The 15,243-nt window shown below is 33.6% G+C and overlaps 1 protein-coding gene across 1 annotated transcript; it reads left to right on the plus strand.

Annotated features, from left to right (window-relative positions):
- Window positions 1-1,025: 1,025 nt before the first annotated feature.
- LOC112727411 (uncharacterized) lies at window positions 1,026-2,005 on the plus strand. Its single transcript, XM_025777153.3, has 2 exons — window positions 1,026-1,396; window positions 1,506-2,005. Exons 1-2 carry the CDS (start codon window positions 1,220-1,222, stop codon window positions 1,611-1,613), a joined length of 285 nt encoding a protein of 94 aa, XP_025632938.1. The 5' UTR covers window positions 1,026-1,219; the 3' UTR covers window positions 1,614-2,005.
- Window positions 2,006-15,243: the final 13,238 nt, after the last annotated feature.

The following is a 15,243-nucleotide window of genomic DNA, read 5'->3' on the forward strand; positions in this document are numbered from 1 at the left end:
ATCTCCCTTCGAATCGGTATATCCAATCGGTCTCTGCCTTGAATTTGGTTCAGCTTCAGGAATTGTTTAAGGAAAGAGTGGTGGAGCACGAATTGTTCTTGAACAATTACAGAAATATAAAAAAAATATTCATTTAATATGAAAAAAAAACATTCTAATAATTAACAAAAGAAATATTCAATTATATTTTGGCAAAAATAATTAGATATTTATAAAATTTTAAAAAAATTATGAAATTTTTAAATTAATAGAAACATTTACATTTGTAATAAAAAAATTCAAAAAATATATAAAAGAACATCCATTTAGTATGAAAAAGAAACATTCTAATTCTTCAGCTCATTAAAAAGTTGGCAGAAATTAGCTGAACTCCCTCTTAATTTTCTAGCAGAATTGTTTATAAATTAGTGTTAAATAGTGTAAATACTAATCACTCAAAATATAAGTTGAAATGTCTTTATTATAATTAAAATTATGCAACACTGCAAAATAAAAATAAGAAGGAACATTTGGAGATGGAAATGGAGATGATAAATACTATATTTTTAATTTTTTTTAGAATGATATTAAAAAATTAAATTTTTTAAATGTTAGCTAACTTTTTTATAATTATTTTATTTATCTTAATTTTTTTATTTTAAATCATAAATTATTAATTCTGTAATCTAAATTATAAATTTTAAAATCTAAAGTTGATTAATATTAATTAATTAAAAATTAATTTTTTTAATTCTTTTAATATAATATATAAAATAATTAGATAATTGAATCAGTGTGAATTTTCTAATCCCAAATGTGATACCCGAACTTCGAACGTAATTGAGTTTGAGCTAATGAATTATAGTTTAAATGTGATAATTTTTTCATATTTCCCTAACATGTTGCAAATTTAAATCTTCTTATTTTTTGTAAAAAAAAAAAAAAAATGTAATTGGGTTTGATCCAAATAGTCTCTGAAAATGTAAAATAGAAATAAGATCGAAATACGGAGTCTACATCCCCAACAACTATCAATCTCATATCATAACCATTTTCTGAAGAAATTGACTTTATCATACCAAAGCCACCAACCACATTTGATCCGCTCACCACTACCCCTTAAAGCTGAATCCATTTTATTCCTTTGCTTCAATCAAATTCTAATTCGCTAAATAAAGTTATTGAATTCAATTGAATTTGATTCAAAACCCTGAAAAGAGGGCAAGAAAGAAAATAAAGAATGTGCCCTTTGAGAATCATTCTCATATTCTTGTCAGCAACACTCGCGGGTTTCTTTGTTCTCAGAAACCTCAGATCTCAACCTCAGCTCAACGAAGGCGATGATGATCCTTCTTTAACAAATTCTGCTCCTACAAATCCCAAACCCTCCGATTCTTCAAAATTTTCAATTGCAAAGGTTCATCAATTTCCGCCTCTCTCTTCAATTTTGCGTTAAAAATAGTATTTCTTTCTTATTTTTCCCTCTCTTAACCCTAACCCTAGATTTTGGGGATTATATTCTTCAGGTTCGCGCTGCTTTAGAATCTGGGTTTTGGTCCTTCCTTGACATGGCTAGCGGGCGTTACCTTTGGAGACATATGGTCTCTTCTTCCTCTACAAAACGGTCTTGTTGATTTGCCAATAAAATTATGTTAATACTGTTATTATCCCTAATTCAGCTGTATGATCATGAATTCATTATAGAAAGAGGGAGAGAAAAGAAAAAAAAAGGGGGGGGGGGGGAAGAGGTTGGATGAAAAATTGAAAATTTCCTCTAATATTCAGGATTGCAAGTCTTTGTGTCAATTTGGATATCGTATACTCTCCTGTATCATAACTGATAAGTGTTGTTTAGATTGATACCCTTTCATGTTTGTTTTAAGATTAGCCATGAACATTTATGCTAAGGGAGGGAGATAGATAATGTACTTTAAATAGGTGGAGCTTCTAAGGTGTAATTTGGAAACTTGGTTGTGTCTATCTCTTGTTTAACTTGAAATGATCATGTAAAAATGCTGTATCCTAATCCCTCTTGTTCACAGTATTGTTGTTGTTGGTGGTAGTGGTTTTCATTGGTGGAAATCATAACTTGCATTGATAATAATAGTCGTCCTCTTTTCTGACTTGTGCCCATGTTTGCTGTTTCTGTTCCAAATTGCCAAGTCAGTGAGTCGCTTCTTATTTTTTACCACTGGGGGAAATATTTATGTGGAAGTGTGTTTATTATGTTGGATAAATGAATTGTCATAATGACATTGTTCTTGCTTAGCAAAAATACACGGTATCTCACATTTAAGTAGAAATAGGATGACTGAATTATTGCATTGTTTTTAATTACTAAACTCATGGTAGATAGAACAAAATTATGACAGAGTAGGATTGGGATTTTTGGATGAGAAAGTGATGGTAGGTTAGTTGGCTTAAAGTGCTTGAATGTTCTGATGAAATAGGATGATCAAAATCAAAATGGTTACTTTTGAGTGCTGTAAAGTGTAAACAGCTCATTTGACAAAGGCATTTTTTTCTTTAAATTTTTTTTATTCTGAGGTGATGTTTGGCAAAGGAAACCAAGATTGCAATGTCTGCAAAGCATTGAAGAAGAGAATAACAGGAAAAGAAAATTTAAGCTTAGAGTCCTACATAAGGCTGCAATTTGATTTAAACTGTACAAAGGATAAGATATAGCAACTTATATTCTTCCCGATACTGACACTGCTTGAAAAATGCCATATATTTTGTAAACGTGTAGAACCCATTCAGCCATTATACATGAACTTGAAATTGATTCTCAGCTTTCTCAGTTTCAAGAGATACAAATGCCAATCAATGTTGCTTGAAATTTCTTATTATGTTTGTATGGGGAGCATTGCCTTTATTAGAACTCATACGGTAAATATTTGTTTACTGCATAATATTTCTGAAAATTGCAATGAGTTGCCTGTTAAGATGTTAGTGAAAATCCCTTTTATGTTCTAATTACTTTCGCTAGAATCGAAAGCAGGTGACGACTTGTTTCTTGCCAAAATGAGCGTTCAAGCTGGTTTATATTGAATTAAGCAATGCCACACAGAGAGAAAAAGTACAATAAGAATTTTGCTGAACTCATGGAGGTGGTTGGATCATAAAACATGGTGAGACTCACTCATTCCTCTAAGTCTTGATAGTCTATCGACTAAATCTCCATTTTGGTCCCTGAAATTCACGCGATTACTCATTTTGGTCCTTGAAATTCAAAATTACTTATACTGATCCTCCAGATTCAAGTTCCAGCACCAATGTGGTCCCTCGAATCTTTCCGGCAATGACTAGACAAACGAAATGCTGAAATGGCATCCTTCCTGCTACGCTGGATGATGAGTAAACAACGTTGTTTACCCTTGTCATCCAAACAAGTCAGAAATATCGTCACTTTGTATATAAAGGGAGAAGAAATGATGAAGACCCAAAATAAAGTATTCTTCTTCTCCTCTACCTCCACTATTCTTCATTTCTGACTTGTTTGGATACCAAAGGTAAACGACATCGTTTACTCATCATCCACCGTAATAGGGAAGGTGCTATATTAGCACTTCGTTTGCCTAGTCATCACCGGAAAGAGTCGAGGGACCATATAGGTGCCTGAATTTGAATCTGGAGGACTATTATAGGTAATTTTGAATTTCAGGGACCAAATTGAATAATCGCGTGAATCTCAGGACCAAAATGGGTATTTAGTCCTTATCCTATCATTCTTGCAATAAAATTCCGATTTAATTAGTATTTTCCTCTGTAATTTATGAATCTCTGCAAGCGGTGACATTTGATTGCTGTGTCATGCACAAGGCTTGCCTCAAACAAGTTTGGGAAATCTCCTTTTTTTTTTTTTTTTTTTTTTTTCCTTTTTGGTCAGAGGAAATCTCTTGATCATGACACAGGATGCAGAAGTGTTGCCTTCAATTTAGTAGTGTTACTATGCAAATACTAATTCTTAAATTTGACTTTTAAGCTATGTTTTTCATCCCGTTTATATTCAATTTCCAAAAAGGGTTAAGTAAAACTGAACGTTATACTAATGGTTTCTTAAGGTAATTATGGTTTATTGATAAGTGCAACTGGAATTATATTGTAGTATAGTACTATAATGTATTTTTATTTCGGTAGATAACTAGAGTATCTAATATGTTGCACAAAACTGGAGTTGCAAAATTGAAGTTCAAACCTACTGATATATGCCCCTTTGGTCATTCTATCTTTGGTAAGAAAGGCCAATTTATAATTATTTAAAATAATTTAGGGACTAATATAAAAATGATAGACTTTCTACGCTCGATAATAATATCAAATATTTTATGTTTGACAAAATAGTGCAAACAAAACCTTATAAAACAAAGTTCACACAAGATCCAACAACAGGTATGAAATTGCGCTCATGAGTTTCAATTATCTCATTAGTTAAACCAATGTAAAATTATAAGTAACCATGGTAACGTATAAGAGGTTACCTCTTGAAGCAAGGTCTTGTAAACTTTGACGTTTGTCCTATTAACATTATTGTGCCAAGAGTCGCATCTTCAGTGTTCAAGTTTTCTCCTCTATTTGCCCTTTAATGAACATTTACTCTTCGTCGGGGTTCTTTTACTAGAAAAGCGTTGTGTTTCTCATTTTTTATAAAGTAGAAATTTATGGACAGTTATTTTCATGCAAAGTTGGAAGTTAAAAACTGTTAGAGCTATTAAATTTAATAATTTTTAATTATCAACTTTATATAAAGATAATCACATGAAACTCTTTAGCCTCTTCGTTTCTAAGCTATTTTCATTTTCAGTTAGTTTGGGTTGGAACTAATGTAGGCTGAAACATTTTTCATATGCAATTCTTAGTTGAAACCCATTTATTTAAAATCAAATTAGTTTTATATAACTCTTATTTTAAATATGTTTGGGTCAATTTTGTCGGCCATAAGATTAACATAAAAAAATAAATATATAAAATTCATTTTATATCTTATAATTTTTCCAAATTCAAAAGACAATTAACTTTTATATAAGTTTCTATAGACGAAACTTTATATATTTAATAGGAACTTTTGGATTTAAGTTGGAGATGTGCTAGCAATACTACAATTGAGTTAAAAGATTAATTCAACAATTAATTTCTAAATAACTATCTTAATTATAATTAATTTATTCATGATATATCAAACATCCTCGCTAACGCAGCAGCTAAGCATACTCGAGTTATAGTGCTGAGCTTTGAAGGACAATAACCGTTAGCCTTGGAAAATTTTTTGTTTAATTTACTTCATTCTAATAATAGGTATAAGCCTGATGTGGGGCGTGTTAAGGAAATGGACAAACATCAATACTAAACAGACACGCATATACTTGTATATTCACATACAACAAAGTTATACATATTATATACACCAAAAGCTAACGTAATATCGTATTCAAGTATTTTTTAGAATAAATATATTTTTTGTTCTCTAATTATTTTTTTGAAAGATAAAGTAGTATTTTATAGTTAAAAAAAATTTATTCGATTTTTAACCATTCAAGTAATTAGTTTAATTAATCTCAAACTATTTAAGTAATTTAACTTCTTATAAACGATAATCTATTAATATGTTAGGAACTGTTTGAACTAATTACTTAAATTGTAGAAGATTATTTTATCTTTTGAATAAATGGTCAAGGAATATGATAGAAATACAAGAAAAGAATCAGGAAATGTGTTTCTTTGTTGCCACATTCATTGATAAAAGGAAACTATTTACATAAATATTTTCAACAACATTCTTAACAATTCTACTAACTACACTAATTATCCACTAACATTCAACAATTCTACTATCTTATACCTAATTTGTAAACTCCACAAAATTAGTAAATAATTAATTAATAAATTAATTTTTAATAAAAAAATTAGAAATATTAATTTTATAGTTTAATAAAATAGAGTTAATTAAAATAAGAATTTTGACACTAATTTTAAAGAATTTGACCTAAAATTGGGCCAAACAGACCGAATCGGACCCATATTGGGCCCAAGGCCCAATCCAGCCCAGCCACACTTAATTAAAACATAGCCTTCTCTTCCCCTTCATCCTCGTTCACGCTGGAACTGAAAAGGGAGGAAGAACACCCTCCAAAATTCACAAACGCTTGGTCCATTTCAATCCTTTGTAACTTTCAATCCAGAGCTCCGATTGACGAGCTGTTTTCGACCACGCGTCCGCAGTGACGAGCTCTACAAAGTCAAATACGTTGTAAGATAAGAAAACCACTTTCTCGGTTTCAATTTCTTCTCCTAAAATCCGAAAATGGTTTGGTCCTTAGTGTTGAGATTTGTGGTTAATTTGATGTTTTAGGATCAAATTGACTTCAGAAATTAGTGAATCTTGGCTTAATTGAGGCACATACAAGGTAAAAATTTTCAACCCTAGTGAATCCCTTAGTTAATTGTAGTTTTGGTATTAAAGTTTGGTATACATATTTGATGTTATGTATTAGGTGATATATGTATAAGAATTGAAGCATATTTGTGAAAATTGGAGGCCTGAAAATTGGTATTGGTTGCTAGATTTTTGGTGTTGAGGGCTTGCAATCTTGCCTAGTGGGTTGTCTTGGGTTATAGGAGGAAATCAGCCAAGGTATGGTTTAGGTTTAGAGTATTTAATATATAATGTTCTGTGAAAATTTAGGCTAGATGACCATATGATAGGTTGGAACGTATGAGTATGTTTAATGATTAGTACCCTTGATGTTGATTGCTATTTATGATGATAGAATGTTAAGTAATGAGTTGATGATGATTGACATAATGATATGAATGTATATATATTTATTGAATTGGTGAATGATAATCTTGTTGATGTATTTGGAAACTTGTTGCATAAGATTGTAAGATTGAGGAATGGTAGGATGGGAAGGTTGTTGTGGTGACGGAAAGGATATATTGTGTTGATAATTTTGGTATATAGCATGTTGAGTTTGAGTTGGGTTTTAAAGAAAATTGAGGTTTTGAGGTTTTGTGTAAAGTTGGTTTTTGGCCGAACTTCGGTGAGTCATAACTCGGCTTCCGAACCCCGAATGATTTCAAACTTGTCTTATATGAAAATTGGGTTTGTGAAGTTTACGCCTAGGGCTGGCAATAGGTAGGGTAGTGTAGAGTATGGACTCTACCCTAACCCTACCCGCGAGTTGAAAATTTTTTTAAAATTCTACCCTACCCTACATACGGGTTGATAATTTCTCAACCCTAACCCTACCCGCACCCTAAAGTTCTAAACCCTACTCTACCCAACCCTACCCACAGAAAAATAAACAAAATTCAAGCAAATATAAAATTCAACCATTTCAAATTTCATACATATTAATAAAATAGAAAATAAAAAACTAAGTTCAAATTAAAATTAAAAACAATAAAATCTTAAAAAAATCTAACATAAAATTATAAATAATATGATCATAACTAATTTAGTGGTTATTTCAAGGTTTTATAAGAGAAAGATTGTAGCTTCAACATTCACTTTCTTTACTACATACATAACTTTTACATATATATTATATAATATATTAGGGGTGCGAATAGGGTAGGGTAGGGTACATATAAACCCACACCACACTCTACCCTATCCGCAGCGGGTCGGGTAGACAACCCTACCCGAACAGGTTGATCCGGGTTGGGTACCTGTGGGTAGGGTATAGATTGCCAGCCTTATTTACTCCGTTTGAAAAACAGAAGAAAAATGATTTAAAACGAAAAAGTTATGCCCGTCTGAAGTTTGGGATTCAAAATTAAAATTCTGCAGATTTTCAGACTTAGCCAAAATTTTTGATAAAACGTGCTTGTATGCGTATGCATACCCTTCCTACGTGAAGGGTCGATTCTGTTTGGGACGTATGCGTATGCGAAGATGTGTATGCGTACGCATCTTGGTCCAAAAAGAGACCTATGCGTAGGCATAATCCTGCTTTTCAGCAAATGGATATTTTGTGTTTTAAAGCCAATTTTGACCATCCAAATCTTTATTTTCATTCTTTTAACCCTAGATCTTAGTAGTAAGCCTAGTAATGAACTGAAGCTAGGAATAGGTGGTAACTTGGAGGTGAAGAAAGTTTGAGAAGTGATGATTTAGGTATGAGAAGGTATGTTGCATATATATATATATATATATATATATATATATATATATATATATATATATATATATACTACTTGAATTACGAAACTGGCTAAAGAAAAGAACGATGTTGCATTTGAGTACTCTTTCTCGAAAGTGCGACCCCAGGAGATGGTGGAAAGTGAGAATCCTCTTCCTTGTTCCTCCTGGTATTGTAAAATCACCCCCAGCGAGATGGTGGGAGGTTAGGATCCCTTCCTTTGTTCCTCCTGGGCATATGAGAATGTACCTCCTGGGTAGACTCAAGGGCTGTGGTTTCGTCCCACTTGCTCCAGGTTGGTTAGTATAGAGGCTCCCCGGATAGACGCAAGGATTGTGGTTTCGTCTCACTTGCTTCGGCTTATGATGAGTTATGTATAAAAGTACAATTATATGATGTATAAGTGATGATATAGCCATAATGAATGAATATGAAATGATTATCTGAGATACGAGTTTCCCTGTGTAAAGTACCGTGGCTTGCCACCACGTGTTCCAGATTGAGGCTCGATACTCTGTTTACCCTACGTCGTAAGGGTGACCGAGCACGTATAAATTCCCGGAAATGGTACCCCCATTGAGAAATTTGATATATATGTGTGAAAAACCTATGCATAGACTCATGGGATGCGCGACGGGGGACAGTCCAGGGTTTAGCAGCCAGACTTATCGGGTTGGCTTGATAACCAACAGATAAGATTCATCAGCCATAGGGCAGGAATGCATCATATGCATATTGTTTGAATTAATTACTTGTGCATTAATTGGGATTGCCTAAGTGATTATAACATGCTATTTGTTATATTTGCTATCTGTATTACTTGTATTCTACCTGTGTTTGCCATTGTCTGCTTGTTTGTCTTTGTAATTTCACCGGAGATGGAGGAACGGAGAAAAGGCAGAGAGAGTTAGGGTTCTAGTTAAGTTTTAGTTAGATTTAAGGAATTGGTTAAGTTTAGAAAGCCTTAGAGAACCACCTTGATTTATGGTTTCTATTTTAGCTCTCTAAGTTTTATAATCTGAGTGTTGGCGTTCTAGGATTACCTCTGGCGTTCTAGGATTACCTCTGGCTTTCCCAGGACCTTATATCTTATGTACGTGGCACCTTTACCATGCTGAAAACCCCCGGTTCTCATCCCATATGATGTTTGTATTTTTTAGATGCAGGTCGAGAGGCATCTCGCTAGGCGACTGGAGTTCTTTGCAGCGAAGTAGGCTTTTTGGGTTTATACGTTTGTTCTGTTTTGTTATATATATGTATAGATTCTCCCTAACTATGTTATACTCTATCTAATATCTCTCCTTAAACTCAAGTGGGAGCTAAGGAGACCATCTTGAGTTTGCACACTAGCTTTTAAAAAAAATGAGTAGGATGATGAGCCTTAGTAAAGATATCAGCTATCTTACCCATAGTTAGGGGTGTAAGTTACCGAACCGGACCAAAAAATACCGCAAAACCGAACCGAAAATTACAACAACCAATTGAAATACCGAAAAATTGGTTTTTTTTTGTTTTTTTCGAAATAAACCGATCGGTTCGGTTCGGTTTTCGGTTGGTTTAGTCCAAACCGAACCGAATAAGATGCTGCATAAGTAATTTTTTTACTGATTTACCCTTGCTGATTTAACCTAGGTATAAAACCCTAGACTCTGAATACCCTCACAGCCTCACTCTCTCTTCCTTTCACTCACGCGGCGCAGTCACCCACTCACCCTCAGTGGTGCTCACTGCTCACTCCTCACACAGACACGAGACACCCACTCACCCACAGGCCACAGCTCACTTCCATCTTCCATTCTTCCTCCTCCACGCGGCCATGTCTGGGAGAATGAGAGCCTGAGAGAGCCAGAGAGCGTCATCCATTCATCTCCGTCGCAGGCTCGCAGACGTAGCAAAGATCAGCATCGTCGTGTAGCCAGCAGCATCGTCCAGTTCGCGTCCTCGTGCAGTCTGGAGTCCACGCTGTCGTCCAGTCATAAGACGTCGGAACAAACCCAAGTCGTGGCAAGAAACCCTAAGCAGAGCAGCACTCCAGTCGCCGAGCCCTCTCCTGCAAAAAGCACCTGAACAATGTCTTCTTCGGAGGTTAGATCTGATTTTCAAATTTTTATAATTGATTTTGTCTCTGAGGGCTCTTATTGGTTTGTGCTTAATTTTTCCTTGATTGTTGTTGCTGTTACTGATTAAAATTATTGTTGTTGCTGTTAGCCTGTTACTGATTAAAATTATTGTCGTTGCTAGTTTGTGCTTAATTAGAAAGATGAGTTTCATTGAAATTTTTTTCTGCAGAATTTTATTGTTGTTGCTTAATTATTGTTCTTGCTTTTTATCTTGTTTACCAAACCCTGGTCTCTGTTTTATCCAATAAAAAGTTAACAATGTTTTCCATAAAGAAGAAAATCAAGAATCAGTAAAAATTATGGAACGTACAACAAGCAAATAGGGGAGAGTTTCATTAGTTAGTGTTCTGTTTCAATAACAAAAAGTAGTTAGTCTTATATATATATATAAGGTCTATGGTGTAGTCAATGAATATAATTCTATCCTATCAATTCTAGTCATAAAATATTACGCAATCACTTCTTTTCTGCACTTATATCTCACCTAGCCTAACATCTTGCTGCAGAATTTATCTTACTTCTTTACTGCATTAATCTAATCAACTCATATAATTTGTTGTGGCTGCATATAATATGCTTTAATGCATATAATATGTTTTATAATCTGTTTTAATCATCTGAAACCAGATGACCTTTGTTGAAGTTAAATTATTTTGGATTAAAGGCATGATCGGCAGACTGTGTCAAACCAAATTACCTTGCTTGTCAACTTTGTGCTCCTGCTGGTTTTGTATTTTGAAGCAGAACAATAATTTTTTTGTACTGTTTTCCACTTGATAATTTTTTCAAATAAGTTTTTTCTTTTTATATCTTCTTTCTTTTATTTTTGTTAGAAAATTGCATCAAGGATCAACAAGTCATAATTATTATTTTCTTCATTATAGCTGCATATTTATGTGTGCCGTTAATTTGTATTTCTTTATGCATATATGTGTGCCGTTAATTTGTTATCTTGTAGTTCCTTTTATGGTTTATGTTTATAATTTATAATCTATATTATGTTTATGTTTATGTTTATAATTCATATTGATTTTTTTGTTTTATTTTGGTAGAAATTGTACCAACCAGGGAAGATGATGATGAGTCTGGTGTGGATTCATATTAAGCATGGTGGCTGTTTAGTTTTCATTTGTTTTAAAGTGACTGTTTCGGTTTATAGTGTGTTTATTTTTGTTGTTTTACTAGACATTTTTAATTTTATTTTTTTATGTTTAATTAAGTTGAATTTGTATTGAATTGGGATGTGATATACTCTTGTTATTCTAGTTTATTGACAGTTTTGAAGTTCATTTTATGGTAATTTAAATTCTGATTATTAGGAATAAAAAACTGAAAAAACTGACCGAACCAAACCGCTGTTGGTTCGGTTCGGTTGTTCAAACAGCAGCCAATCGAATGGTTGGTCTCATTGTAGAACCGATCAAGTCGGTTCGGTTAATTTTTGGTCCAAAACCGAACCAAACCGAACTGATTACACCCCTACCCATAGTCCTGACAATGATTAGACAAATAGCACCAACAAGAAGTCATTGTCATACAAAATGATAATTATTATCAATGTGTTTGGTTTGCTCATGAAAGACATCATTGTCGGAAATATGAATAACACTTCTGTTATCACAATAAAGATCATTAGAACACTACATAGCCTCCAAATCTTCAAGAAGGCAACAAATTGCAATAATTTTAGCAGAAGTATCTGCCAGAGCATGATATTCTGCTTCAATGCTTGATCATGCTGTAAAAGTTTGTTTCATGGCACACAAGGAGATAAGAGCAAAAAGATGTAGACCTTGAAACATAGTATCTTTGATGTAGCGAAGAATTCAAAGAATAACAGCATAATGACTAGTGTTGGGTACTGATAAGAACCAGCTAACAACATGAACATGATAAGCAATATCTCGTCGAGTAACAATCAGGTAGACAAGACCACCAACCAACTATTTGTAGAGAGTGGGATTATCCAAAGCAGTGCAATCCGTAGGAGTGACGCGAGCATTAGGCTCAAGAGGAATAGATTATGTGAGATTATCAATAATCCCAGCCCAAGCAAGAAGATCATATGCATACTTTTCTCGAGAAAGATATGTGCTATCATTTGACGAGATAACTTCAAGACCAAGAAAATAGCTAAGACATCCAAGGTTTTTAATCTCAAAGTGGTGGAGAAGACTTGATTTTAGATTAATGATGCCATTAATATTATCTCTAGCAATGATTATATCATCAAAATATAATAGTAGAAGAACAACACCCATCCCACTCTTGTGAACGTAAAGAGCATTCTTATGAGGACTGCAACTGAAACCAAGGTTGCAGACAATATTGCTGAACTTTTCAAATCATTCGCGAGGAGCTTGCTTAAGACCATTGAATGCATTGTGAAGAAGACAAACATTGTTAGAGAAACCAGAATATCCTGGAAGAGGTTTCATGTAGACTTACTTTTTCAAGTTACCATTAAGAAAAGAATTTTTTAGATCCATCTTACTTAGAGACCATTTGCGGACTGCAGCAATTGCAAGAGGAGCTCTAATAGATGTGAGTCGAGTAACAAGAGCAAAAGTCTCTTTATAATCGATACCATGCTCTTGAGTGCATCCTTGAGCAACCAAACAAGCCTTATACCTGTCAACAAGGCCATCAGAGTGAGTATTGATTTTATATATCTATTAGATGCCTACAACTTCTTGATCAGAAAGAAGATCAATCAAGTCCTAAGTGTGTGCTTTATCTAATGCTTGAATTTTTTCCTACATTACTTGCTACCAATGTGGATCTGTGGAGGCTTGTTTGTATGACCTAGGTTTATAGATGTGAAGGATAGTAAAAAAACAATGATAATCAAGAAGATGTGGAGGTAGATTTTTTACCATAGTATTGCGAGTGGACAGAGGACGAAGTACCCTTAGTATTGGATCATCAGGAACAATAGAAGGTGCAGGAATAGGAGGCTTAGAAGGTGGACTAATCATAGTGCCTATATTATTATCACTAAAAAAAAGATTAACATTAGGATTAGTAAAGAAAAAGGTGAATGGGCAGGAGAAATAGACTAAAAGGAGGAGAAACTAGAAAATATGTGATGTTCCCAGAATACAACACAATGATATATGTGAATTCAGCAAGAGATAGGATTCTAACAAGATAACCTTTATGTTCAGTGTCATAACTAAGAAAACAACATAACTGAGTTCGAGGTTCAAGTTTATTATGCTCATGGGGTTGAAGAAAAACTTCACCCTAAACACGTTCAGGACAAAAGTAGGACAGGCACATTGCATGAACAGAGTCAAGAATGTGGCAATGTTTGTGTTTAGCTCTACCATGTTGTTGAGACATTCCAGGGCAAGAGAATTCAAATAAGGTATCTTGTTCATCAAAGAAGTTTAAAAGTTTGTAGTTACAATACTCTATTGCATTGTCAGATAAAAAAGCTTTATGACTTTAGAAAATTGTGTTTTAATCATAGTAGAAACATTAATGTAAATCTAAGGTAACTCATGTCTATTAGACATTAAATAAACACAAGTAAAATGTGAATAATCATTAATAAATATAACACAATATTGAGCTCCCCCGATAAAAGCTGAGGGAGCAGGTCCCAAACATCGGAGTGTATAAGATCAAAAGAAGAAAAAGCAAGAGATGAACTATTATGAAAAGATAAAGCTGAGTGTTTTGTAGTTTGACCAGAAACGCAATCAAATAACTCATTATTGACTGATCCCAATATTCTCTTAGACATGACAGAATGCAATTTTCCTAATGAACTATGAGCAAGACGACGATGCCATAAGTGAAGTGTGGATGGAAGAGAAATATCACAAAGGTTTGAAATAGAGGGAACATGAATATTTTTAAGTTCAAATAGTATTATGACCTTACATCCAGTCCCAATGATTTGTCCCATTTGAGGATCCTACACACGACAATCAGAAATAGAAAAATTGACATGAAAACCAAGTTCAACTAATTAAGCCACAAAGCTAAGATTAATATTCAATTTAGGAATGAATGTCAGATTGTGAGATAGAAGCTACGGTGGTAGTGGTAGACATAGAGGAAAAAAGATGATGCATAAGTGATATTTAATTGAAATAACCGGAATCAAAATACCATTTAGAGTTATCAGGTAGAGTGGACAAAGCAATAGAAGTATTACCCAAGAATGAGAGAAGTTGTTTATGAAAAGACTCAATATTGGATGGAAAAATAAAAAATGACTACTAGAAGTATATGAGGAGAAGTAACAGGAATGGACTTAGGAGCGCTGGAGCGAGGATGATACTTGTTATGATTTGGACGAGGCGGATGAGTAGGACAAGAAGTTATCAAGTGGCCCAATTATTCTTAGTAGTGACAACACAAGATGGAACAGTTGGATGCAATATGACCGTTTTGCTTGTATTTATGACACTTAACAGAGGGACAATCTAGGAGACAGTGACCAGAACGACTATGATTTTGACAAGATTTGCCTATTTTGTCAGTAACTGCAAAGATAGCATCAATTTTGAATCTAGTCAGCCTTAGACTTGTTTCTTTAGACTTAAGATGAGGGAAATCATTTTTAAAGCTATGCATAGGATTCTCATGAAGAAGAGAAGCTCTGACTGGCTCATAATAATTTATAAGTGCCATGAGAAATTGTATAAGACGTGTCTAATTACGATAATCCTTGTAAGCTTTTGCATTAATAACATCTTTAAGAATAGCTTCACAAGAGGTCAATTGATTCCAAATGCATGTGCTAGAAAATCATAAACAACTTGGTGACATTCTTGCTTAAGGTTGTGAAGTTCTTTAAGCGATTGATATTGATGTGAAAGATTAGAAACAGTGTAATATTTTGCTAAATAATCTCATAAGTCTTTAGCAATTTCAAAACACCCAAATTGAAGGTGGATTCCAGGTATAGATATATTGCAAAACTAAGTAATAATTTGGTAATTCTTACTATCTCATTCTTCTAATTTCTTAGCAAAAACTTTGTC

The sequence above is a fragment of the Arachis hypogaea genome, chromosome 12 (genome assembly GCF_003086295.3).
Source record: "Arachis hypogaea cultivar Tifrunner chromosome 12, arahy.Tifrunner.gnm2.J5K5, whole genome shotgun sequence".
NCBI lineage: Eukaryota > Viridiplantae > Streptophyta > Magnoliopsida > Fabales > Fabaceae > Arachis > Arachis hypogaea.